This window comes from Xenopus laevis, chromosome 6L, assembly GCF_017654675.1.
Source record: "Xenopus laevis strain J_2021 chromosome 6L, Xenopus_laevis_v10.1, whole genome shotgun sequence".
Classification (NCBI taxonomy): domain Eukaryota; kingdom Metazoa; phylum Chordata; class Amphibia; order Anura; family Pipidae; genus Xenopus; species Xenopus laevis.
Genome location: NC_054381.1, coordinates 26,898,001 through 26,925,274, shown reverse-complemented (window position 1 = coordinate 26,925,274; position 27,274 = coordinate 26,898,001). Strand labels below are relative to the sequence as shown.

Genomic DNA, 27,274 nt, shown 5'->3' with positions numbered 1-27,274 from the left:
GGCTTTTAAAATTGAATCTCTTTTTCTCTTTAATAATAAAACAGTACCTTGGACTTGATCCAAACTAAGATACAAGTAATCATTATTGGAAGCAAATCAATCCTATTGGGTTTATTTAATGTTTACATTAATTTTAAGTAGACAAGGTACAGAGATCCAAATTACAGAGATCTCCCTTTTAGGAAAACCCCAGTTTCCGAGCATTCTGGATAATGGGTCCCATACCTGTACAAGCAGCATATGATGAGCATGAAACAACAGCATCACCTGCTGGTCATTTTGCCTGACTGTTTTGTGATGTTGCTCTGCTTAGAACTGACCAGAGAAATATTGGATGACTCTTCTCTGCTCATAAACTTCATTTTCTAATAACTTTCCCAATGAAGGTAACATCTTGAGATGTTGTTCTGTTTAGAAAGAGGACCCACATTGTGAGAAATTCACAACATCAGGGAAGAGAACAACCACAGACAATCCATTGCCCCCTGTATTTCAGGAGAACCAAAAGACTTCACCTTCTAATGCTAATACTATAAGTATACTTTGCTATAACTCAGTGTACTTGAGAATATCAGCGCTGCGCAATATGTTGGCTCTCTAAAAATGCACGTTAATAATAATAAATACTGCACATTCTCAGCAAAAAAAAAACTTTTAAAACAGAACATTCCCTCAAAAAGTGAATAGAGTTCACCACAGATCTCCGGAGCAGAATTCCATGAAATTTATGTTCCTGTGTCTGGCTTTATAATTCCAGAATAGTTATTGAAACCAAACAAAATAAAACAGACAAAAAGTGAAGCCTGGGATACACTGCCACCTGGTGTATTTATTAAGTCATTGGTCTCTGCAGAAGCAAAAGCTATTCGTTTTCATTGAGTAACCTGGGAAAACAACTAATTATATTTTTAAAAAGTAAGCAAAATATTTGTGTAAAGGAGAATGTTTATGACTTTATGGGGGTAATGTTTTGATGTAAAAACCAGTCTGCTAGGGGTCTAGTAAGCAATTTACTTGCTATCAATTTGAAAACACACATTTGTAAGAACTGGGCATACGTTGTTCCTTTTATTACATTACCCTGTATGTCTCCATGCTTAGTTATTCTATCCTCAAAAAAGAGTTCACCTTTGCTCACATTTGCTTGCCCTGTCCTGGTTCTCTTCTAACCTCAATAATCGTTCCTTCAGTGTCTCCTACAATGGAGTATCATCTTCTCCCCTACCTCTTTCTATTGGGGTTCCAGAAGGCTCTGTCCTAGGCCCCTTAATATTTTCTCTCTGTACTTCCTCCCTCAGCAAATGAATCAACTCGTATGGTTTCCAATACCATGTCTATGCTGACTATAGCTCTATCTCTCCTCTCCTGATCTCAAACTCAGATCTTCTCCTGCCAGTCCGCTATCTCTACTTGGATGCCACAACGCTACCTTAAATGAAACCGCTTTCCCCCAACGAACACCTGTAACATCCCAGAAGTATCTATCGTAGTTAACAATTCCACTATCACCCCATCTCCCCAGGCCCGGTGCCTTGCGATTATAGATTCTCCCTGTCCTTCACTCATCATATCCGGTCACTTATTAAATTCACTTTTACCTAAGGAACATATCCAAAATACCATCATTTATCACGATCAGGATGAGTGAAATTTTTCTGAGGTTCGCCACAAAAATGACGCCCATAGGGGCCGATTCACTAAAGGTCGAAAAAGTGAGTGTTATTTATAGCATGCCTTAAAAATTTTATCACTTTTTATATTTTTAGAATTAACGATCGATTCACTAAAAGTTCACTTGTCTAACTTAAGAAGTTATATTTTTACGTTCATTTTAGCTGAATTGTGTGCGATATTTTATAACATGCTTTATATTGTGAGTTATTTTATAGCATGCATTATTTTGTGCGTTAATTTATGTGGTATTTTAAAGCATGCGTTATTTTGTGCGATATCATTTTAGGGCATTTGATATTGTCACAAGTTATTAGTGCAATTTATAGCACCTAAGACATTTGGGATGCCACTGGCAGAGTAGAAGTCTCTTTTTACAGTGTTCTAGTCATTCCTTTCCCTGGGAAACGTAATATAATTCCATGACACAGAACGCAGTGCATTCTGGATCTGCCCAAGGTATCATGAAAATGGGTTAGTGGCTATAGGTAAGGCTCCAGATAAGGTCTTTTAATGCTGCCCTACAGCTCCTCGCTACATCTTCATCTATTAATCGTTCTGTTGTTGTTTAGTAACGCCTACTTCGCTTAAAATATGTTAGTGAATAATGCGTTAGGATTAATTATATTCTATAAACATTGCAATGCGATTAGAATACCGCTGTGCAGAAATGTAGAATTAACGCTTGTGCTATGTCTATTAACGAATGCGAAAATACTTTGATGAATCATTCCTTAAATAAGCGTCTTAAATAACGCACAAAACTGTGCGCTAAGGAATAACGACCTTTAGTGAATCAGCCCCACAGACTCCAATCGGTGAAAAAATTTCTCACGTGACAATAAATTCTTCTGCACTGCCTCGCGCCTCAAAAAAGTTTTGTAGTCCGAATTTTCGGCAAAGCTAAACAAATCAGATTCGCCCATCACTGTTTATTACCCAAGATGCTGCCAAATTTCTTATTCACTCTCTCATCATGTATTGCTTATATGCTTGTAATCGGACTTGTGATCAGGCAGAACAGGGAGAAGGCTTGTGTGATCCCCTACACATATTTATTGAGATTTATTGATAGATTTGTATTATTTATTATATATATCAATTCACATTTATATCCTATGTTTGCTCTTCATATTCCAGTTTATTGTTCAATATATTGCCTGCTTGCTAGGGAAATGACCATAGGTTAATTTCAATATTTCAATCTAGAGAGGTGAAGAAAAATAAATGAGAATTTTTAAACCACTAAAGGAATAATACTAGTTGCACTTTTGTATTAATATAGTTATTGTATATGTACAAGGAAGGATTTAGCTTGTTGCTACCTGGGCAGTTTGAAATTCTAATAACTGTGAAGGCTGTGACCATAATAAATATTGTTGGTTAAATATATAAATACTAGTACTTTAGATTCTTTTTAGATGAGCAAATCATTTTTCATGATTGGCAAGCATTTTCGTGAATTTGCTCTAGAATGTCACCATGCATTTTGTATTGCTAGAAAAAACTAAAATAGTGTTTTTTGACGCGGGAAAACAATGGGAAAAAACACCCATTGACTCCAGTGCATTTCGCCCAAGTAAGAGCATGAAAAAGAAAATGACCATTGACTCAAATGCATTTGGAGCAAGAAAAAACACCCAATGACCCAATGCATTTGGCAAGAACAGTTTTTTTTGTGGGAAAAAAACTCAAATTTATTATACCCCGAGAAATATGAGCCAAATTTAAATTTTAGTTAATAACCCTCTAAATAAACCCAGTAGGCTGGTTTTGCTTCCAATAAGAATTAATTATATCTTCGTTGGGATCAAATACAAGCAGCTGTTTTATTATTACAGAGAAAAAGGAATTCATTTTTAAAAATGTGGCTTATTTGGATAACATGGAAACTGCCTTATCATAATTCTGGAGCTTTCTGGATAACAGGTTTTAAGATAAAGGATCGAATACCTGTAAAAGAAATGTGAACTCCGGAAACAAAATAATGTCAAATTGGTAATTTTTGTAGTTTTTTAAAAGATTGCGTTTTTTGCACCTCATATGATAAATTTGAAATAACAGTGTCGCCTGCTGTTTGCTTTTGACTGACTTTTTACCGAGTCAGTAGAAAATCAAGTTAGTGAGAAAGTGAAAGCCTTGTGCTGTTGCTCTGCTTACAGCTGACTAGAGACACATCAGATGAGACTTTCTTCTGCTCACTAACTTTATTTTCTGCACAGAGTCTTGAGCAAAATGAGTGGTAAATCGGTAAACAGTAGCAGGTGGTGGGTGGGTTCGACAGATCACTAGGAACCCTAATATGGGGTAATGCAATAGTCGTTTCAGACTTAACCCCAACACTTGAAACTTTTGGTCAGGGTCCCCATAGCTAATCAACATGTTAAAATATGTATCTGCCATTCAGTCATAGTTAAAGAGTTCCTAGGTCTGAAAATCTCACCTAACTGACCATTAAGTGGAGCTTCCAGTAGTAGCTAGGAGAGAAAGCTATTTACCTCCAAACTGGCCTTCAGTCTGGCCCCCATCAGCCACTGCTCCAGACCTCCTAGGGGTGTCAGTGAAACATTTTGAGAAACACCAGGGGAACCTTATTAGATTGTTTTCAATAAAGCACATGCCCAATAAAACTTACCTGCCAATTGTTTGCTGTGGGGTACGTGTTAATATTGTCACATTTATTAAATAGGCAGACAAATTAAATGATCACACTAAAAAATATCTCTCTGCATTTACTTTCCTGTTCTTTAAAAGAAAACTATACCCCAAAAATAAATACTTTAAGCAACATATTATATCAAATTAAGTTGCATATTAAAGAGTCTTACCAAACTGGAATATATATTTCAGTAAATATTGCCCTTTTACATCTCTTGCCTTGAACCAACATTTCATGATGGTCTGTTTTCTGCCTCAGAGATCACCTGACCAGAAATACTGCAGCTCTCATTGTATCAGGAACAAGTGTAGAAGCAAAAGACAGAACTCTGTCTGTTAATTGGCTCATGTGACCTAACAAGTATAGAGTTTGCTTTGTTTATGTGCGGCCCTAATTTTTTAAAATGTCAGTTTTCTATTTAGAATTACCCAAATGGCACATACTACTAAAAAAGGTATATTATTATGAAAATGGTTTATTTACATGAAGCAGGGTTTTACATATGATCAATATTCAATATTTTATTCAATATATATATTTATAGAGACCTACATTGTTCTGGAGGTATATTTTCCTTTAACGGTTTGGATGAAACTATTTTTATTGCCTCTGCATACCCTTATACGTCCTTATTTTATTAAAGGCAATCAAATGTATTGTTAATCCTACTTTTAATTGACAATAGAAAGCAAAACAACCTTGGGTTTTGTACAGCAGGACAAGTATTAAAGGGCATGTAAAGGCAAAAAAATAAAATCCCATTTTTACTTTCTTTAATGAAAAAGAAACCTATCTCCAATATACTTTAATTAAAAAATGTATACTGTTTTTATAAGAAACCTGACTGTCTGCAGTGAAATTCTCCCTTCATTTTCTGCTGTGGATAGGAATTGTCAGACAGTCCCTAACTGCTGAGCAGGGAAACAATCATACTTATGAACAGCAGGGGGAGCCCCCGTCTTACTTCCCAGCCATGCAGAACTCAAGCAGCTTTGTTTATGACGATCCCTAAGCAGCCCAGACCACACTGAGCATGTGCACAGTCTTGGTCTTGCAAAGATGTATAACAAAGTTACAAGATGGTGACCCCCTGTAGCCAACTTTGAAAGCATTAATTATTTGTTTGATTAGGCTTGTGGAGCAGTTAGTTCATGTTTATATTTAGTATACAAAATACAGCATTTCTAGCCTTATTCTATTTTAGACTTTACATGCCCTTTAACGGCCATATAAAGGATTCATTAGCTGAATAAAAAGTGAAATGGTGCAACTGTTTTTCTAATGGGTTAGTGGCATTTGGTGTTCTGTTGCTTTTATTGACCTTTTACACCAGTGATTACTACTGTATCTACATGAAAAAGGCCATATCTTGGGTTCTATTGTCTAGCTGGGGTGTAGAAATATGAGAATACATAGCACTTGGGCCCCACATGGTCCCATCAATAGCCTGGATAAAGAAGAGCAGTTATTCTTACAGCAAAATGTTCATGGCATTTGGCAGAATATTTTATTGCAGTTCCAAACTGTAAAAATATAATCCTTCTGACAGACTGTAGATAGTCCGCCATTTATCATTTTATCCCTAATCCGCTATAATATAGGATGCTTAGTTTGTGATGTTTCTCAGCATTTGGTTTTATTAAAGAGGTTTACTGGGCCAGATTTATTGTGCGGTGCTTAAGCCCAGTGCAGCCGTCATTGGTATCAGGGTTTCAGAATGAATCTCCATTTCTTTCTGGGGGCAAATGATTTAAAAGCAGCTGACATCAACCATCAGAGTTTAACTGATCTATTCACAGGACCCTTACAGCCAGTTTTATATAGCGCTTATTTGTCACTCTAAATGTTTCCAGATGTTTCTCAACAAAATACTTGAAAGCAGCACTAACACATTTTGCAGAGGTTATTTGTCCTTTATATCCCCCTCACTAATGTTATATTTAGTCATTATCATATGCCAGCCTCTCCAAGTGCCTCGACGTGGGGAAGGACTTTTTTCTGTCTCCTAAAGGGCAATTGGACCAGTCCCTGAATCAGCTTTGCGCCAACAGTTTATTTCAGTAATACCCTGTTTCTCCCTTAAAAAACATCCAACCCTTTCTTGAATCGAATGTATTTGGCGGTAAAAGTACCTCAGGAAGGGAATTTCACAACCTCACAACTCTCACTATAAAATACTTTTTTCACCCCTTTTCCGCTAATCAGAATGAATGACCTTGTATCTGCTGGAAGGAATGTTTATTATATAATATGATCCCTTATATATTTATACATAGTTATCCATTTAATAATGTCCCGTTTGAGCACTGGAGACCAAAACTCTACGTATTCTAGATGGGGCCTTACCAGTGTTTTGTGAAGGGGCTGTGCAGAAGAAAAGAAGCATGTTTCGGCAGAAGTCCACTCAATAAATGGTGTCAACACGTGTAGAGCTTTGTGTTCATTTAACACTCCACACTTGTGATTGTAGTCGTAAATGAGACATGTAAGGGCTTGACTATGAGTGATTGTGAGAGAGTTGTGGAGTGTGCAAAGTGCAGTTTTGCCACCATAGTTCTAGTATAATGGCAAAAAAAATCTTTGTAGATGCTCAGCCCCCCCCCTACTAACCAACCCACCTGCCACACTAGTGCCCCTTCTCCTTGCCAGCTTGCGCCACCAGTAGGTAGGAGAGCAGTGGAGACAACAAATTTGCAGGAAGCAGACCCCATTGTTGCAGTGGTTCCCAGGGGACATGGAGCCCAGTAGGATCTGCTTCCTCTGCAGTTACACCACTGTGTCTGATACAGTTGCAGTTAATCTACTGTCATAGCCTGCTAGGGAACCCTGGAGTACTGTGTGGGTAGTTCTGAGTTCCCATGCGTCCCTTCTATCCTCAAAAGAACCTTCCCTTGATCCTAACTCTCCTGCTAACTATCATACAGTTTCCCTTCTTCCATTCACATCCAAATTACTGGAAAGGCTTGTTTACAAATGCCTGATTCAGCATCTCACTCACAACACTCCTCTCAACCCCCTGCAATCTGGCTTCCGCCCATCACACTCAACTGAAACTGCACTCACCAAAGTAACCAATGATCTTCCACTGGCAAAGTCATTATTCTATACTAATCCTTCTAGATCTCTCTAAATCCTTTGACACAGTTGACCACCTGCTCCTCCTAGACATTCTATCCTCAGCTGGCATTCGTTAAACTGCTCTTTCGTGGTTTACTTATCTTATCTGTCTGCTTTCTTCTACTACAGTATGTTCCATCTTTCTGCTGAAGTTTCTCAAGGCTCTGTTCTATGCCCTCTGCTGTTCTCGGTCTATACTACTTCACTAGGAAAACGTATTCAGTCGTTTGGACCTTTTCAGTGCCCACAATGTGCAGTTTTATGATGCAATTTTCATATTTTTACCCACAATAAAGCTATTTTTCTCTAGCATTGTAGTCATCAGGAGTTGGCACAACTGCAGCTGATGCGTTAAAATTGAAGCAATTACACTCAAACTTTTATGCAAATCCGATGCAATCTTTTCTAAATTTTGTAGATGTTATTTTTTAGCATTGGGTGTAAGAGTGGCATATGTGCTGCGCTTATTGATGCAGGATGTTTAGGGTAACGTGGAGCTCTCACCTGGTTCAGAGGTAGTGGATGAAAGCAGCAGTGCCAATCACAACTATGCAGAGACTAGAGGAGCGCATGTGGACAGGTACCTTTAATGAGTGTGGGTGCAAGAATACGACTATACTTGTGGTTGTAAATAACTATAACCACTAAAGTTTTATCATGAAATCATTGTTATATCATGGATACATTTAAAAACATTTCTTTCCTCCCAGTTCAACTTCAATAAGTCCTAAAGTTTGTCTAATAGACACACGTTGAAGGCCAAAAATCAGTTAGAAATAAAACTGTAACTGTTTGAATGTAATAAGTCTCCTCGGTTTGTGTGCAAGGAGGGTCTCACCCAAGGTTTAAGAGTCTAACACAATAAAAAGAAAAACAAAGAGAGAGAAAAAGAGGAAGAACTGAGGGCTCAGAGACATTCAAACAATTGCTTTTTGTTAAAGTTGCGAGTGATTACTAAGAAAGTCACAGCTGAGCAGTTATTTGAGTAGACATATATTTACTGGAAAATAAGAGACAAATTACACTGTGCCAAACTTTTATTGGCCTTTTAACGATTTGGAAAGTGAAGTAGCAAGCACTCTGGGAGCCCCTAATGAAACAAGCGCTCACTAGAAATCCACTGATAGATAATCTCCATGGCTATATTAACACATGAAAAGTTGGGCAAAATGAACAAGAAGTGTGAAATGTTTTATGGTTAAAGTTACAAGTCAATCCAAATTAATTTGACAGTAAAAAAGAGGCAGCTGTAGATGGCGCCAGAAGACTGCAATGATTGCACATGACCAAACATGTTATAGAAATTACGTTAAGAACAATTCGACCAGATCAATAACTAGAGATGTCGCGAACTGTTCGCCGGCGAACTTGTTCGCGCGAACATCGGGTGTTCGCGCTCGCCGGAAGTTCGCGAACGTCGCGCGACGTTCGCCATTTTGGGTTCGCCATTGTTGGCGCTTTTTTTTGCCCTCTCACCCCAGACCAGCAGGTACATGGCAGCCAATCAGGAAGCTCTCCCCTGGACCACTCCCCTTCCCTATAAAAACCGAAGCCCTGCAGCGTTTTTTCACTCTGCCTGTGTGTGCTGAAGAGATAGTGTAGGGAGAGAGCTGCTGCCTGTTAGTGATTTCAGGGACAGTTGAAAGTTTGCTGGCTAGTAATCGTTTTGATACTGCTCTGTTATTGGAGGGACAGAAGTCTGCAGGGGTTTGAGGGACATTTAAGCTTAGGTAGCTTTGCTGGCTAGTAATCTACCTTCTACTGCAGTGCTCTGTATGTAGCTGCTGTGGGCAGCTGTCCTGCTTCTGATCTCATCTGCTGACTGCTGCAATAACAGTAGTCCTTGTAAGGACTGCTTTTATTTATTTTTTTGTTGTTTTACTACTACTACTACTACTACTACTATAAGAGCCCAGTGCTATTAGTCTAGCAGTGTTGGGGAGTGGGACTGGTGTGCTAATCTGCTGCTCCTAGTAGTTCAGCAGCACCAACTTTAATTTTTTTTTTTAATATTCATTTTTTTTTTATTTTACTTTTTTTATTTTACTACCGCTGTAGTAGTGTATAAGTTGACCTTTTAGGCATTATTTGCCCTGTAGGCATTATTTGCACACTGTTTTCTTCAACCCGCCATCTAGCTGTGTGACCTTGTTCACATTCTGTCTAAATATCCATAATATTACCGTCTCCAGAAAAAACACCGGAGTGACTTTTTTCAAGCAGCCATAATATATTTTACGTAATCCGTATCCACCGCTGTAGTAGTGTATACGTTGACCTTGTAGGCATTGTTTGCCCAGTTTTTTTGGCCGCAGCCACTGAAGCACAGAGGCCAGAAAAAATATGCCATATAAATGCTGAAAATAGTCATTTTTTGCCATACGTTGACTCAACGTATATGGCAAAAAATGACTATTTTCAGCATTTATATGGCATATTTTTTCTGGCAACTGTGCTTCAGTGGCTGCAACCAAAAAAACTGGGCAAACAATGTCTACAAGGTCAACGTATGGCGAAAAATGACTATTTTCAGCATTTATATGGCATATTTTTTCTGGCAACTGTGCTTCAGTGGCTGCGTCCAAAAAAACTGGGCAAACAATGCCTACAAGGTCAACGTATGGCAGTTGTTTAAAGAGAACAGTAGATTACTAGCCAGCAAAGCTACCTAAGCTAAAATGTCCCTCAAATCCCTGCAGACTTCTGTCCCTCCAATACAGAGCAGTATCAAGCAGATTACTAGCCAGCAAACTTACTATCATCTGTCCCTGAAATCACTAACAGCTCTCCCCCTACACTATCTCTTCCAAGCACACACAGGCAGATTTTTCAGATACATTTTTGCCCTTGATCCCCCTCTGGCATGCCACTGTCCAGGTCGTTGCACCCTTTAAACAACTTTAAAATCATTTTTCTGGCCAGAAATGTCTTTTCTAGATGTTAAAGTTCGCCTTCCCATTGAAGTCTATGGGGTTCGCGAACCGTTCGCGAACCGCTCGCGTTTTTGCGCAAGTTCGCGAATATGTTCGCGAACTTTTTTTCCGACGTTCGCTACATCCCTATCAATAACAGGTATGGGACATGTTATCCAGAATGCTTGGGGTTTTCCAGATAAGGGGTCTTTCTGTTATTTGGATCTCCATACATTCATTTTAGTAAAAAATATTTCAACAATTTAAAACATTAAATAAACCCAATAGGATTGTTTTTCCTCCATAAGGATAAATGATATCTTAGTTTGGATCAAGTACAGAAAAAAAAGAAATTGTTTTAAAAAAAATTTGAATTATTTGATTAAAATTGAGTCAGTGGGAGATGGCCTTTCTGTAATTCAGATAATGGGTCCTGTACCTGTATAATATTTCTTTCATGGCGATTTTGCTGTTTAAGTATGTTAAATATATTAAAAAGGATAAATCTCTGAAAAGAAATGCTCTGCATTAGTCTCAAAAAGTCTTATAAATGCAAATATATGTATTGGATCTGTTATTACTGAAATACTTCTGACCTGGTATTTTCTGGATGAGAAGTTGTTTTTTTTTAGAGTGCCTTGCCTTAAAGCTACTAGAAAATATTTACATTTAATTACCTGTATTAATGCAGTTAAATGACCATCAATCCAGTGCTAGGTGCAGAGCGAAGGCAAACCCTGGAGGCAAAGCATAGGGCATGCATATGTCCACTAGTGAGTGCAGTGAGAAAAGTGCAATTTTGCAATCACCATGGTTTTGTCTCACAATAAAGTGTTTTTCCCAGAATATCCGCATTGTTGTCAAAAAGAGTCGAGGCTTTTGACGCAACTGCTATGTGCCTACTTGTGTTCGATTTGTATGCACTTTATCATTAATTGGGTGCAGTTTCTCCGAATCTTTCAGAAGTTCCTTGTGCTAGTGACGTGTGTGCCCTATTCTTCTGGTGCAACTGAAGTGCAGCAATTTGTGCAGGGTGCTAAGGGAATTCTCGAGCTACCACCTGGTTCAGCACTAGCGATAGCTCAAGGGTTGCCCTTCATCAATAGACACAGCAGCACGCGAGTTGAAACAGAAGGCAGGAAGGACTGAGCGTGCTAGGCTCAACTATATGGAAGCGCAAGGAAAGCATTTTGACAACTTTAATGAAAGTGATGTTATATACAACTGGCTGTTGGGAAAGTCTGGGGACCACGACTGCACTTCTAGACGTACATCTGCCTCTGGTGTTTGATTTCCCTCTCCCTCTTAGGTGCCTCCATACTTTGCCAAAATTATTATGGATTATGTCAGGTGGATAAAGCTTGCCCAAAGGAAGCTGTGTAAGTATCAGTTTGTAACAGAAAGATCTTGGCGCATGGCTGTATAAGTAGAAAATCTCACCAGTTTATACGTGGGGTCTGGGTGCACATGCCCCAGATCTACAGCTCAAAGTGGAGGTATCAGACCAAAGATACCTCCACCTATGATTAAGTGCCTAAGTGCATGAAACGCATATGGCTTTATTATTTGACTAAATATAGCGTCCACGTTTGTACTATTGTGTCTAATCTATTGGCAATAAATTGCCTCCATAGCTTTCCTTCTTCTTTAAGACATGAAGATTGAATTACGAAAAGACCTGTTATCCAGAAAACCCCACTTCCCAAGCATTCTGGTAAACAGATCCCATACCTGTACTAATTTTTTAGTGCTGTTATCTAATAAAGATACTTTTTTATTTTTGTTTTATACATACCAGCAACAGCCCAAGTTGTTTGGAATACGTTGCTTGACATCAGACCACAGGACCCAAAAGTACCATATTAAATACAAATACCATGCCTTATTTATAAAAGAAAGTGCAAACTAGCCTCTTAAAATGTTCTAAATGCTGAGTTCCTTTAATATTATTGATAGTATTATTGTTGGTATATGTTCCAGTAATGCTCTGGGGCTAATCAGTTTTAGTATATATGAAGGCAATTTGGACATGAAAGAGTTTTGTACGTGACCCCTGTTAACCTACTTTGGTAGCTTCAGCTGAAGACAGAAATCTCTATTTGCCGAAAGAATCCCGCTGAGTTACGTGAGTCACAGTCACACAAATTAATTAACTCTGCTCGGTGTTTTTAATTGGGCTCCATCAAAAGAAATCCTTGCTGTTAAAAGTGACATTAAGGTTCCACTAACTTAATGCTGTTCGGCGAATGATAATAAAGTGATAAGAACAGGAACCTGAGATTTACAGCATATAACATAGAACTGCACTCATTTATATGAACTGAAGTCTTGTTTATCACAATCTGCTATAATTATCTTTTACTGGCTTTTACAAACTTGTTATTTAATACAAATTTGTATTATTATTATTACTATGTAGATTTCTGACGATTTCCATGTGAACTTTCAGCAATTTTAAATATGATTTAGATACAGAAGCTACCACTTCCAGGCCATAATCTTAGGCCATTACCCTAAAGTGAACAGCAAAATGGCACTTCAAAGGGACAGGTCACTGTAACTGCACTTAAAGGAGAAGGAAAGTCATTCACACTAAATATTAGGCACCCTCAAATGAATGTATTTACTTACCTGAAACCGCAGGCAGAAAACGACACCGGCCCCGAGTTATTCCAGTGAGCACCACAGAGCAATCCTCTTCCGGGTTCATCTTTTTTCTCGCAGCTGCGCATTTCATTAGAGTGAAAAGCCGAACTTTAACTAAAAAGTCGGCTATTTTGTTCAACTGCGCATGCGTCTGCCCTGGGAAATCTGAAGAAAGTAGAAGCCGGAAGAGGATTGCTCGATGGTGCTCATTGGTATGACCCCGGGCCGGTGCAGTTTTCAGCTGATAGGAGCACCGGCCCGGGGTTTCAGGTAAGTAAATACAATCACTTGGGGGTGCCGAAAATTTGGCACCCCCATGGTGAAACAACTTTCCTTCTCCTTTCCATGAAAGGGGTGGTTCACCTTTAAGTTAACTTTTAGTATTTTATAGAATGGCCAAGCAACTTTTCAATTGGCTTTCATTTTATCTTTTTTTATAGTTTTTTTTAATTATTTGCCTTTTTCTTCTGACTCTTTCCAGCTTTTTAAATTGGGGTCATTGACACCATCTTAAACACAAATGCTCTGTAAGGTTACAAATGTATTGTTGTTGCTACTTTTTATTACTGATCCTTCTATTCAGGCCTCTCCTATTCATATTCCAGTCTCTTATTCAAATCAATGCATGGTTGCTAGGGGAATTTTAGACCCTTGCAGCCAGATTGCTGAAATTGCAAACTGGAGCGCTGCCGAGTTAAATACTAAATACTAAATAACCCAGGGGTCTCCAACCTTTTTAACCTGTGAGCCACATTCAAATGTAAAAAGAGTTGGGGAGCAACACAAGCATGAAAAAGTACCATATGGTGCCAAATAAGGACTGTGATTGGCAATTTGATAGCCCCTATGTGGACTGGCATCCTACAGGAGGCTTTACTTTTATGCAATTTATACTTGCCTCCAAGCCAGGAATTCAAAAATAAGCCTCTGCTTTGAGGACACTGAGAGCAACATCCAAGGGGTCAGAGAGCAACATGTTACTCACAAGCTACTGGTTGGGGATCACTGAAATAACCCAACAACCACAAATAATAAAAAATTAAAACCAGTTGCAATTAGTCACAGAACATCAGTCTTTACATCATACTAAGCATTAATCTAAAGATGAGCAACCCATTTAATAAGAGAATTACTAGATATGTTCCAATCCTGCTTTGTGAATGAACTTGGATTTGGAATTATATTGTGTAACCACTTTGGAGCTTAAAGCAAAAATGTATCCCCTGTTTTACATGGGCTCCTTCATTTGGACATATGTAAAAAGGTGCATAAACACTATCTGAACTTTTCAAAAAGTTGTATATTTTACACAGACATTCATGATTCCACTGACTCAGCGGAAACCATGATACTTTAACCATTTCCCGACCTCCACTGGGCTTACAGTGTAATACCAAGCTTACCTCACTTATCTTGTTCCATTGTAAAGCGATGCCTCCCACAGACTCCATTTTATTCAAATAATGCAGATTCTGGGACTTGAAGTTCATCTGATTTCCATAGTGGGTGTTGTACAGATTTACTGGAAGCTGAGGGACTTCAAGTCCCAGAATCCATTGCTTTACAATAAACTGTGAGCCTAAGGGGGTAGGTCCATATCCACAGGGTTTCCTTTCAATCTATGGAATAAGGTATTTATGTGTAGAGGGGAACAATACAGTTATATTTATTTTTGGCTGTTCAGATTGTGTTTATGTATCTTTTCAAGACAAGTCCAACTGCACGAGCCCATGTTAAAAAGGAGGATTTGTGTCCTTCAGCATTCTCCTGGCACAGTAAGAAGATTTTCATTTATTTCGAGAGTGATGGGCGAATTTGGGGCGTTTTGCTCTGCTGAAAAATGTAAACAGTGAAAAATTCGCGAAACGGCGCGGCGTCTCTTTTTTGATGCTGGCGTCCGTTTCTGAAGCAGTTTCGTGAGAATTCGCCGCTAATTCGCACCTGGCGAATAAATTCGCCTATCACTAATTTTGAGACTATTACACAGATTTTGCCATATTACACTTTGCATCAAAGAGTATTCAGTATGGGAAGTGGTTGATTCAATAAACATTTTTAAACAGAGGCCATGAAAGAAGTGAATAAAAACACCAACTTGCCAATATAAAAGTGGCTTAACCAAATTTTATTTGCCAAAACTTCAAACCAGTGTTTTAATACAGCAGACAGCAGAGAGCGGGAATTGCATATAGAAAATAAATATATTTCTGTACACAAAGAGTAAAAAATAGTCAGCAAAGAACAAACCACCTGAAGAAGAACTTTCATCTCTACTTAAATATTCCAGTCTTTCCACTTAAATATTGGGATAGATAAGATACAGCAAATAGCTAGCTAGCACGTGTGAATTCAGCATTCGGATCCCAGAACACTAACCTTATTTATTATTCCAGTCATTGTCAGCATTTGGTTATTGTATTGATTTTGTGTATTTATGCACATGTTCCCTGTGTTTTTCACTAAGTTCAAATGGAATTGTTGGGGGGTTGAAGTTTTAAAAGTTGAAGTTATAAAGGTTCAAGTTTGGCATCAAAATGGTATCTTATAGTTCTATATATATATAAATTCATCGTTATCTTTGTAGCCAATGCTCAGCCCTAAACCTATCATAATGGCTTTCAAGTTGAATGTTAATGCAATGCCTGTAGGTCTTGGTGGTGATAATTTGAAAGAGCAGGAAGTAGGTTGAGAAAAGATAAAGAAAAAAAAGAGAGAAATACACATCAAACTCAAAAAAGGGTCTTTGTTTAAAGGGATACTGTCATGGGAAAAAAAAATTTTTTCAAAATGAATCAGTTAATAGTGCTGCTCCAGCAGAATTCTGCACTGAAATCCATTTCTCAAAAGAGTAAACCGATTTTTTTTATATTCAATTTTGAAATCTGACATGGGGCTAGAAATTTTGTCAATTTCCCAGCTGCCCCTGGTCATGTGACTTGTGCCTGCACTTTAGGAGAGAAATGCTTTCTGGCAGGCTGCTGTTTTTCCTTCTCAATGTAACTGAATGTGTCTCAGTGGGACATGGGTTTTTACTATTGAGTGTTGTTCTTAGATCTACCAGGCAGCTGTTATCTTGTGTTAGGGAGCTGTTATCTGGTTCCCTTCTCATTGTTCTTTTGTTTGTCTGCTGGGGGGGAAAGGGAGGGGGTGATATCACTCCAAATTGCAGTACAGCAGTAAAGAGTGATTGAAGTTTATCAGAGCACAAGTCACATGACTTGGGGCAGCTGGGAAATTGACAATATGTCTAGCCCCATGTCAGATTTCAAAATTGAATATAAAAAAATCTATTTGATCTTTTGAGAAATGGATTTCAGTGCAGAATTCTGCTGGAGCAGAACTATTAACGGAATCATTTTGAAAAAAATTTTTTTTTCCCATGACAGTATCCCTTTAATTCTAAAACTATATCTAACTAAATATATTTGTGCTTTATAAAGACTATGCAACATAGAAGGGAATATAAAAGCTACACGTAAGAGGTTATTTATTAAAGTCCAAATACCAAAAACTCGAAAAATTCTAGATTTTTAGACTATAAAATCTGAATTTTTTGTATAAAAAACCCAGATTTTTCGTCATTTATTATACCCCAAGGATGGAAAAAGTCTGAATCCAAATATCCAACATCTCAGACCTGCCAAGGTTGCATATAAATCAAAGGTCCCGAAGATATCCTGATCTGCGCTGGGTTTGTACAATAATCCAAAAAAATCGGAGTTTTTGGGCAGAAAATCCAAAACCTTTTTTTAGTTTTTTCACAAACTGGAATTTTACAGGAAAACGTATTGATAAATAAGGGGAAATAACCCGTGTGAGTTTAGTCAGAGTATATTTCAGAAAATAATGAGATAAATTCGGATTTTGATAAATAACCTCTAATAGTCATCTTATTTTTCTGTAATGGCTATTGGAAAACTTGGGCGGCTGTGTCCATTCCCCTTAGACAGCTCTCAATCATTTTGATTTAGAGGTTTTCGATGTATTCGTATTTCGCATCGTTCAGCATACTTTTCTGTTCATACTTTTTTTATTCAGATTTTTTTAATAAATGGCATGACATTTGTAGTTTGTGAGTTTAGTTGTGGTTTCAAAACCCACTAAAATCCGACCCTTGATAAATAAGCCTCCAGAAGTACGTGTATCTAGGAAGTTCTAGAAAAGCAAATTGGCCTTCACACTGCCTCCCTCCCCCGGCTAAGGCACTGAGCACCACCAGGGTTGCCAGCACTACAGTTTTAGAACCACCGTTCTATAGCTTTCATATTAGTTCCTGCATTTACAGTATATTGCCTCAAAAAGAGGTGTCCTTTAGTTTCATCAGAGGAACACTGAACTGTGACTGTGATTGTGCAAAACTACTGCCCAATTAGCCCCGTAGATGCATAAAATGGCAGGTGGAAGGGTTCATACACCAACGCTGGATCTCCAGAGTCACAATAGACTAGTATGATGCATAAGATATACATAGCTGAGAAAGGAAAACCACCATGCATATGACAAGTAATTCTTTTGCTTAAAACTGCCCTCTGGCTTTTCTTGCTTAACATGATACAATAGGCTAGCTATTTCAGATAATTAAACAGACTGATGCTGTAAATATCATAAAAGTATATATTTTAAATTGTCAGCTTGAATTCAGGTTGATTATTGATTGGTTAATTCATTCAAACTGTGTCCTGAAATGATATTACGTTTATGTTAAGGCTAACATGAGAAATTCAAAATATTTATTACCCATTATTATTGATAGATCTGTCATTTATGATACGACCTGACAATTATTTACAAATGTTTCCTTATGATTTAACATAATCACATTTATTCTACAAATATAATCACCAAAACCTCTTTTCATAAACACCATTCTGTAAGTCATTTGGAGAAAAACCTAACACCCATAAATCAGTTACAGTATATTGATGATTTTGCTATTTCATCAGTATATGTTTCTACCCCCCAACAAATCTGTATGGAATTCAGATGCAGACGCTAAAATACTCACTTTTAATTCAGCTCATGATTTACAGCACCGTCATGTTTTATGCTTTTCTTACAAACAAAAAGGCACCAGCTGGAGAAGAACTGTAGAATAACATATGCAAATTACACTGTAGTTTGTAGGCAACATTTTTGTATTTTGTATTGTATACATACAGAAGTTACTGAGGGAATCGTATGGATGGGATAATGCAATAACCCATGGAGATTCCTTTTCTGGAACTTGTGCCACCTTCTTTCCAAAAAAGGAAAAGTTTAAAGGAAATGGAACTGGAAAAAATAATTGTGGTCAGTGGTAGGTGCTCAATAAAATATGGCTATTGGTAAATTCTCCCTTTAGACAGTAAAGAAAAATAATGGTAATTTCTAAGAATTTTTTTTTTTTTTGAATATAGAGGCATAAAGGGAATCTTAATCTTATGCAATGCAATTTTAGGTTAAGCAACTAGTGATGAGCAAAGCTGTCCCGTTTCGCTGTGCCACAAAATTTGCAAAACTGCCGAAAAATTTGCAAAACTGCCGAAAAATTTGCAAAACTTTTTTGATGCACATCATTTTTGTAGCAAACTACAGTTTATGGCTGTTTTTTAAGTTGAACCTTGTTTCTACCTTGGGAGGATAAAATCACATGCATTTGTTGGTAGTGTTAACTACTACTACACTATGTTGCTTATAAATACAGGCACAACTAATAATACATCTGACCACCAACAGATAAAATGTGGGTGCTTTGTATCTCACATTAAAATGAATACACCATATATTTATGTGTATGTCTTTAGACAGTGGGACAGCTCCGATCGATTTGGTTGATATGGAAGGAGAAAGGAAGGATAAAATGACATATGTGTTTGTTGTGCATCTCTCTTTATTTATTGTGGGTCAGTCTTGCTTTTTTTAAAATTTTAAATAAAAACTACCAGTATGCCTAATTTCATGACAACAGCTCTTGCTGGCATGATAGGTTACACTGATTTCTTGCAAATGCTGAAAATATGAGGTATACTCTCTAAAAATGGCTGCGTGAGGCTCTGGGTAATAAATATTTACAGGTAAACATGATGTCTGATAAAAAGAAATAACTTATACCCCTACTTTGTTTTATCTCCCACATAATGGCACAAATCACAACACTTTTTATTACACTTATCAACTCAGTGTTACTTCTATGAAATGAAAGAGATTTCATTTAAAGAAAAGGTCAGTGTCACATATATACCTAGATATGTCACAAACTGATAAATAAATATAAATATATGTTATACACTGATATATAAAACTAAATAACGTTAAAAATATCTTCCAAAAATATATTAACATTTAGTTATCCATAAATGATTGTCTGCAATACATTCCGTTATTAATTTTACTGACAGTGATGAAGGCTGCGACAAAGGCTACATTTATTACATCAGCACAAAACAGTAAATCCTAAAAATGTCCATGTTTATGAGGTTATGAGTAATGATGACTGCCTATGTATTGTAGTTAAATATCTCAGACCAAGGACTATTTGTTGTTTCCTGATTCTCTCAAAAGCTTTAGTTCTGTGGGTTTTATTGCCATTATTTTTCTAGAGACAAGTCATGTCACTAAAACCTCTGCCATACCCCAGAGCCTTAATGTTACCTTTGTGATTGTAGAGTTTGGACACAATAATGTTTTTATTATATAATATATATTTTATATCAACATGGGGGCCTTATTCAACAAAATCCAAATGTGACTATTTTAATAAAAAAAAGTTTGACCAAACTAGAATCCATGATTGGATGTTACTTATTATTTAAAAAGCACACTTTAATCAGTTCGGAGACAAACCCCGAAAAAATCCAAATCATACAATTTTTTCTGAGGTTTGTCCTGAATAGCTAGATTTTTTCTGGCTTTTTCCTGACAAACAAGAATTTTTTGGGGATTTTTGCCCGAAAAGTCCAAAATAGTCATAGTTTCGGGCTAATTCCAGCGCAGACCACAAAAAATTCCAAATAGGTTAGGGACCTCTCCTAATGACTTATATACAAACTCTGTATTTTTTTTCCACTAAAAATTCGGATTTTATAGTAAAAAAAAAAACTCAAGTTTTTGGCATTCGGACTTTAATAAATTCCCCCTTACATGTAACAAATGTCTCCCATTTTCTTTTGATTGCATCTCATAAAGCAATAACAGTATTAATTCCCCTTTGCCATTTACATATTACTAAAATCTTATTGACCTTATTGTTCCTTACACCAACATCCCATGTTTTCAGCAAACTCAAATGACGGAAGAATGTGAAGAAAATAAATACACTAAAAAGTAGTAATGCTTGTAAAATCTCAGATGTGTGATGGTTAGAGATTAATTTTGAATTTATTCTAGTGAATTTAAAATAAAATAATGAAAAGGACTATTAACCGGGTAAAATTCTATTTAAAAACGTAACTTTGTAACAATTTAATGCCATAGTTTGAACCCAATTCCGAACTGGGGGGGGGCAATTTATTAATTTTATTATTTTTTTTAAATGTGATCATGGGAAAAAAATTGTGATTTAGCTTGGTCAAGTTATTTCTAGGATTGCAATCTTTTTCTTGATCACTTGCATTTTTACTCAAAATTTTAGAAAAATCAATGTTCATTTAATTTTCCATAAGTAAATATGTAACTGTTTTAAAATTCTAGAGAAATAAAATGGCTTTAATGCTGAATATACAACTCCCGTTGACTTCTATAGATGATCAACAGGTTCTGCTGATTTTTTTCATTCAAATTTTCAAGATTTTTTCATTTGACAGATCTAAAGAAATTTGTGGTCTCAAAACTTGAAGTAAACTTGCCCGTAAGAGTGTGGCATGGTTTGATTTTCTTTAATTAAAAGGCCTATTTAAGATTAAATGTACTTTTTGGCATGAACAAAATTGAATTGAATTTTTAATCCACTTTTTAAATATTATTTTATTATTTTGCCTAAAAACAAGAAAAAGCTTATTAGTTTTAAAATAAATACTTGGGAGCCTATTTAATATTGCTTGTGCTTTTTGGTACAAGTAATCTTTAAAAAAAAACACTGAGTTTCCTAATCTTTGGCAATTTGGGTGCCTAGGTATTTTTTCATTCCAAAAGCCTATTCAGGAAAAATATGAATATTGCCAAGGTTTTTCGACCCGAAACCCAATATCAGTTAGGAAACTCACGCAGGGTTTCCTTAAAGATTACTTGTGCCAAAAAGCACAAACAATATTAAAAAGGCTCCCAAGTATTAATTTCAAAACCAATACTTTTTCTCGTTTTTAGGCAAAATAGTCAAATAATATTTAAAAAGTGGATTAAAAATGAAAAAAAGACTCCCTGGCAAATACTAAAGGTTCTTATCTCCTCCCTAGAAGTACAGAGAAAATTGTCCTACCCCCCCCCAAAAAAAGAGTTCAGCACATTGTGGCCATCAGTGACCAAAGCAATAATGTAATATTAGTGCTATTTGTGCTTTTTAGGAGTTTAGTCTGGTAATTAATTACATGCAGGGGTTTTAAAATTCTATTTATTTTTTTCTTCCCCACTAAAGAGCCATAAAAAATGGCATTTTGGTTCCCAGAAATATTGAGACTACCACCACTAAACATTTAAAATAAGAATTCCAAGTCTTTGCCATGAAAATCTAGGAAGTCTGAATTAGTAAATGAAACAATGATGACTGCACATTTTGAGCATTTGAGCAATTTATAGATACATTTTAAGATATAATGAGCAATTTATAGCTTTTCTGTAACCCTATTTATAATTTCTTTTTCTGTAGAACTCTTGGGTTATCAACACAATTTTAAAAGTCGAATACTGTGCCAGTGAGAAAGAACAGAGTACACCCCTGCCCATTATTGTATTGGCATTATATAAATACGTGTTGATGGTGTTAAACAATACATGGCTACGTTCATAACAGTATAATGAACAACCAGAACAATAAAGTGTTGTAATAATAAAGTTATCTAAATAATGGTCGCCTCCATCATATAACCCTAGGCACATTAACATTTCTTTCAGTAAATTGCTGGTTTTATGGCTACAGATAGGTTTTTAATATTTATATAAGTAAACATAAGTAAATACAATAGCTTAAATTGTCTTACATTTAGTATGATACATTGCAGACTTTGTAGAACATTTTGTCAGCAGGACAGTGTACTGTATTTCTATGTATTTCTTACAGAAATTGTCATAAAATTTGATGCTAGTGCTTTCAAAAGTAAGCCTGTAATCTGAAATAAATGTTAGCTTCAAAATAATATTTGCAGAGAATGAATGGTACGAATAAATTCAGATCAAATTAAAAATCAGTTAACCAGCTCAATGTAATTTGCTGGAAGCATTCCATTTTTTCCACTTCTCTGAACTGTGCCATACATCCAGCCTTCATCGATTGGTTGAACATTGACAATGTAGTCACCTTCTCTAAAGGACACTTCATCTTCATCTTGCGCGCAGTAGTCATACATAGCTCTATATGTTCTCTATGGAAAAATAGGAAAACAAGCATGTATTGCTATGAAATGGGTCGAAACTTTTCAAAATTCAAATTTGTGAATTTTAGAGTTTTTTTCAATTCGATTAAACTTGAAAATGTATTTATTAAAAAATGAAATGTAAAAAACTTAATTGAATAAAACAGTAAAAAAGAACTCAAATATATCAAATTCATATATCAATCATTTCCAATGGCTATACAAACTCAAAAAAAAAATCTGAAAAATTAGAAAATTTTTTTTTCGGAGGGTGTTGGGTTCAGTAAATTTCCTTTACTTACCATGCTTGGTGAAAGTGGCTGAGCATGCTGGGACTGTGCTGACCTCACTGAAGAAGCACTGCTTTGGTGCATATAACCATAGCCTGAGTGATGTTGCAGATATGCACCAGGCATCCCTGGGCCTGGAAATAAAGAACCCGATGCAAAATAAATTACCTAACACAAAAAATATGGCACAGCAAAAAAAAAAAAATCTTTTTTACCACTTTATTTATATTACAGACACGCATATTAGCACTAATTGAGAGATCCCTGTTATTACTCTCTATATACAGTTAATCCCACTGCTGCTTGGAATGGTAGTTTCAGTAAAAAATAAAATTTTTCAGGTTAAAAAAAAACTCGAATTTTTATGGTCTGAAACTGAAAATCGCTCGAATCTGAAAATACTCCAGCTAAAACCTGTCGAGGTAATGTAGAAGTCAATGGAAGAGGTCCCTTGAACCATTTGAAGGTGTTTGTAGCCTTCTGATGCTAGGGTTTATTTGGGTGATTTTCGGTAAACTTTTTTTTTGCACTGATAACTCTCAATTCAAGTATTCGAGTTTTCCTCCTGATTGCACCGATTCAAGTTTTTTTCCATTCAAATTTTTTCATAAATAAGCAAACATTCGAGTTGTGCGTTTATTCGAAGTATAAAAAAACCTCACAAACTCAACCTTTGATAAATAACCCCCTTAGAGTAAAAGATAGGGATACTTAGCTAAAGCAAAGTAAAAACAGGCAATATGCATAGACCACATAAATAAAAATCTGCAATGTAAATTAAAATAACTGAATGGTAGAAGACTTTGGCCATTTTTAATCCTTTCTCCCTGTTTATGAAGAACTTTGACATTTACTTTGCCCAAAATAATTAATAACATTTCCCTTTAGCTCAGGCCTGGCTAGATCAAATTATTTCTTATGAGAGGCTAAAGAACTTCTGTTTGGCAAAGTGAGATAAAGTGAGATAAGAAGGTGCCTTGGGAACAATTATTAACGTCCTCAATAACCATCTCAAAACCGCTTTCAAAGTTTTAAGATTTACTACGCTCACAACCGACTTTAAAAGAGTTGAAATTTTGTGTTGCTTGGGAAATGGAGCTAAATGTAAAAATTTAACCATTAATGTGGAAAAAACTTTTTACGGATCTGTTTAAATCCTTTAGAGCCTCAAAAGCGGCATATAAATTAATCACCAGATGGCATTACACTCCGGCACGACTAAGCAAAATGAGCGCAATTCAATCCAGTTTGTGCTGGAGATGCAACGTCAAAGAAGGTACCCACTCCCACATTTGGCTCACTTGCCCAGTCCTTGAACAATTTTGGACTCCAGTAATTTCTATAATTAATAAAGTTACTAATTCTACTCTGGACAGCAACAATCCCACACAAATGTTACTAGACTTCTCTATTATAGAGGACAAATTTATTTCAAATAACCTTACTTTACATATGATTCATGCCGCAAAGGCATTAATTCCAAAAAAGTGGAAATCTACAGAAGTTCCAACTCTTGCTGAGTGGTTTTCCATTGTGGAAGATATTAAACAGATGGAAGAAGTTACTCATATATTACATAATAAGAGCACTCAGTTTTGAGACTTGTGGTCTCCTTGGATAAATTTCTGGGAATCATTAAACTTCTAAGTACAATAACGTTGGCAATTACATTGGTGATTTTTGCTCATTAAGCATTTATGTAACCGAGAGAAAATATTTAGAACATAAAAGTGGGTTATTATATGTTTATATGCTTATCATGCTGATTATGCTTCTTATGTTTATTAGATTTACAATGTTTCTGAATTGATATTAATTGCATTTTGATTATTTGTTATCTAGTCCTCCCTCCCTTTTTCATTTCTGTATCCCTCTTCTTTTTCTTCTTAATTTTTGTAAATCTTAAAAAATAAAGAATATCAAATAAAAAAAAGAAGGTGCCTTGCTATCCTGCAATAACCTCGTACATGAAATTTCATTGAAATTAGTACTTGCATTACAATATGTTCTACCTTCTTCAATAACCTTTTTAAACTTTATATATTGGTGATAACAACATGAGCAGAAACCATTGATGTGTGGCAAAGTAGTAACCCCTTTATTAATAGGTCCTTACAATCTTAGGGCAATGGCACATGGAATAATTTCAGGTGCTTTGAGTACTACAGTTTCAAGTAGTTTCAAGTAGTCCCAATACTTGGGGCAAAACAGTCCCTACCTACTTGCATGTAACTCTTCTGTGTGCGATATATTTTAGGCATAATTAAAAACATGGACCTCAAAGAGCCTGAAATTACCCTGTGCCCAAACATATACCTCCATAAGCCTTAAAAAATGGATAGTGCTATTAGAAATCACACAATGCCTAAAATATGGTCATATCTAGAGTAAGAGTCAAGAAAAAGCAAGACACAAGGGGGAAGCCATTGGCCTAGTAGTAATATCCTTATAGAGTATTCCATTAATTCCATAAGGCAGATAAGAAGATAAAAAAAAGTTAGCCGCTCCACCCAGAAGTCAGCAATTACATATTTTATATTTTCAATTGTTTTAGTTTCTTTTGTTGCACACATTTAATATTAATGTTGTGAATTTTACACAAAGATCCTCCAAGTTTTGTTTTTCAGCAGTGTTAGACTGCCATGATTTCAGTTATATCAGTGCATTGTGTTTTTTTCCACAAGTAGAACGTAGACATTATAAACTATGTTAATGCGCCACACCAGTGTACATCACGCCACACTTTTGTACTGTTAGTGATTAAAGCAGCTGTCCCTTCTGTACCTTTTGCTATGTATTTGTAGATTTATTGTCTCCATAATATATCAGGGCACTGCAGCTCCTGACTAGGGCATTCTCTCTTCTATTATTCTCTTTCATTATGCAGTACCGTATACACTCGAGTATAAGCCGTCCCGAGTATAAGCCGAGGTACCTAATTTTACCTCCAAAAACTGGGAAAGCTTATTGACTCGAGTATAAGCCTAGGGTGAGAAATGCAGCAGCTTCTGGTAAGTTTCAATCAAAAAATTGAGGGTTTCTGCTCCCATTGGAGGTGCCGGCGTCTCGTTTTTGGATGCAGGCGACCATTCTTGGATGCTGGCGAATATTCTTGGAGACTATTCTTGGACGTCAGCGACTATTCTTAGGCTGGGGGGGGCACGGGTGCTGGGGCAAACCGGGTTTTATCCTGGTGTCCCGCCGGCCCAGTTCAACCCTGGATGCTCCTGTAAATCAGTTAAGTCTGAATACTGGACTTCCCTGGCTTCTATAGGTGAAATACTTATACAGATATGGGGCCTGTTAGCCAGAATTCCCAAGACCTGGTGGGGATCTTTCTGTCATTTGGATCTCCATACCTTAATTTTCTTAAAAAACAGTTAATTGTTAATTAAACCCAATATGATTATTTTGCCTTCAATAAGTATAAATTATGTCTTAGTTGGGATCAAGTACAAGGTACTGTTTTATTAATACAGAGAAAAAGGAAATCATTTTTAGAAATTGTAAATATTTGATTAGAATGGAGTCTATAGCCTCGTAATTTGGAGCCTTCTGGATAATGGGTTTAAGGATAACAGATCCCATACCTGTAAATATATTTGGCTTATGCTTAGATGCCTTGTGAATGGAATTCCTTTTCTGACTGTAGTGGAACAAGAGACAAGAGAGTAAGGTACCGGTTGAAGTGATGCACACAAGGCAAATAGCGGTAACACAAAGGAAATCTGCTTGAAGGATTGTGCACATTATTGTTACCTTCTTCATCAGATGCCCTTGTTCCCTCACTGTAGTAAGAGAAACCAGGGTTCATCTCGGATACCTCTGACCTGTCATCACCCTGACTTAATCCAACAGCACCAGCAGAGTGGCAGTAATGCCTGTTATATTGACTTGCTCTCTCTAAAAATGAAGAATTGCTGTTACCATGATTCCACAAAAAGACTGACAATGGAAATAAACATTAACATGAAAGATGAAACTTCATTGAATATTAGTTTTTGTAATGGGTTCCAATAATATCATTATGTGTAAAACAACTAAGCCAGAAAAACGCTGTAATAAGCGGTGTAAAATAAATGGTGAATTTATCAAGGTATTTGCTTTAATTTATGCTGCCCTGATGCCAGATTTGATGCAATTATTTTACACCACTTCAGTCTTGTGTAATCCAATAAGGTCAACGGAGAAAAATTCAAGCAGCAAGTAAGTGCCAGCAAATAAAATAAAATCTCTCTAAATCAATACACAATACACTGTTTTTTTTACGCAGTGAAGCCTGGCGGTGTGTGGTGTATTTTGTTGCTGTTTTTTGCACAGCATAATAAATAGGCCCCTTAAAGGGATCCTGTCATCAGAAAACATGTTTTTTTCAAAATGCATCAGTTAATAGTGCTACTCCAGCAGACTTCTGCACTGAAATCCATTTCTCAAAAGAGCAAACAGATTTTTTTATATTCAATTTTGAAATCTGACATGGGGCTAGACATATTGTCA

General features: G+C 36.4%; 1 protein-coding gene across 3 annotated transcripts in view; it reads right to left on the bottom strand.

Moving 5' to 3' along the window:
• Nucleotides 1–20,088: 20,088 nt before the first annotated feature.
• The window catches only part of nebl.L (nebulette L homeolog), a 146,050-nt gene continuing 138,864 nt past the window's right edge, over nt 20,089–27,274 (bottom strand). Inside the window, exons 6-9 of one of the 3 annotated variants that reach the window (XM_041565542.1) lie at nt 26,537–26,680; nt 26,368–26,423; nt 22,790–22,911; nt 22,371–22,496 (exon numbers count right to left, since the gene is read on the bottom strand). In XM_041565542.1, the coding sequence (XP_041421476.1) occupies nt 22,834–22,911; nt 26,368–26,423; nt 26,537–26,680 (278 nt within the window). In that variant the 3' untranslated portion in view covers nt 22,371–22,496; nt 22,790–22,833. 3 annotated transcript variants of the gene reach the window in all.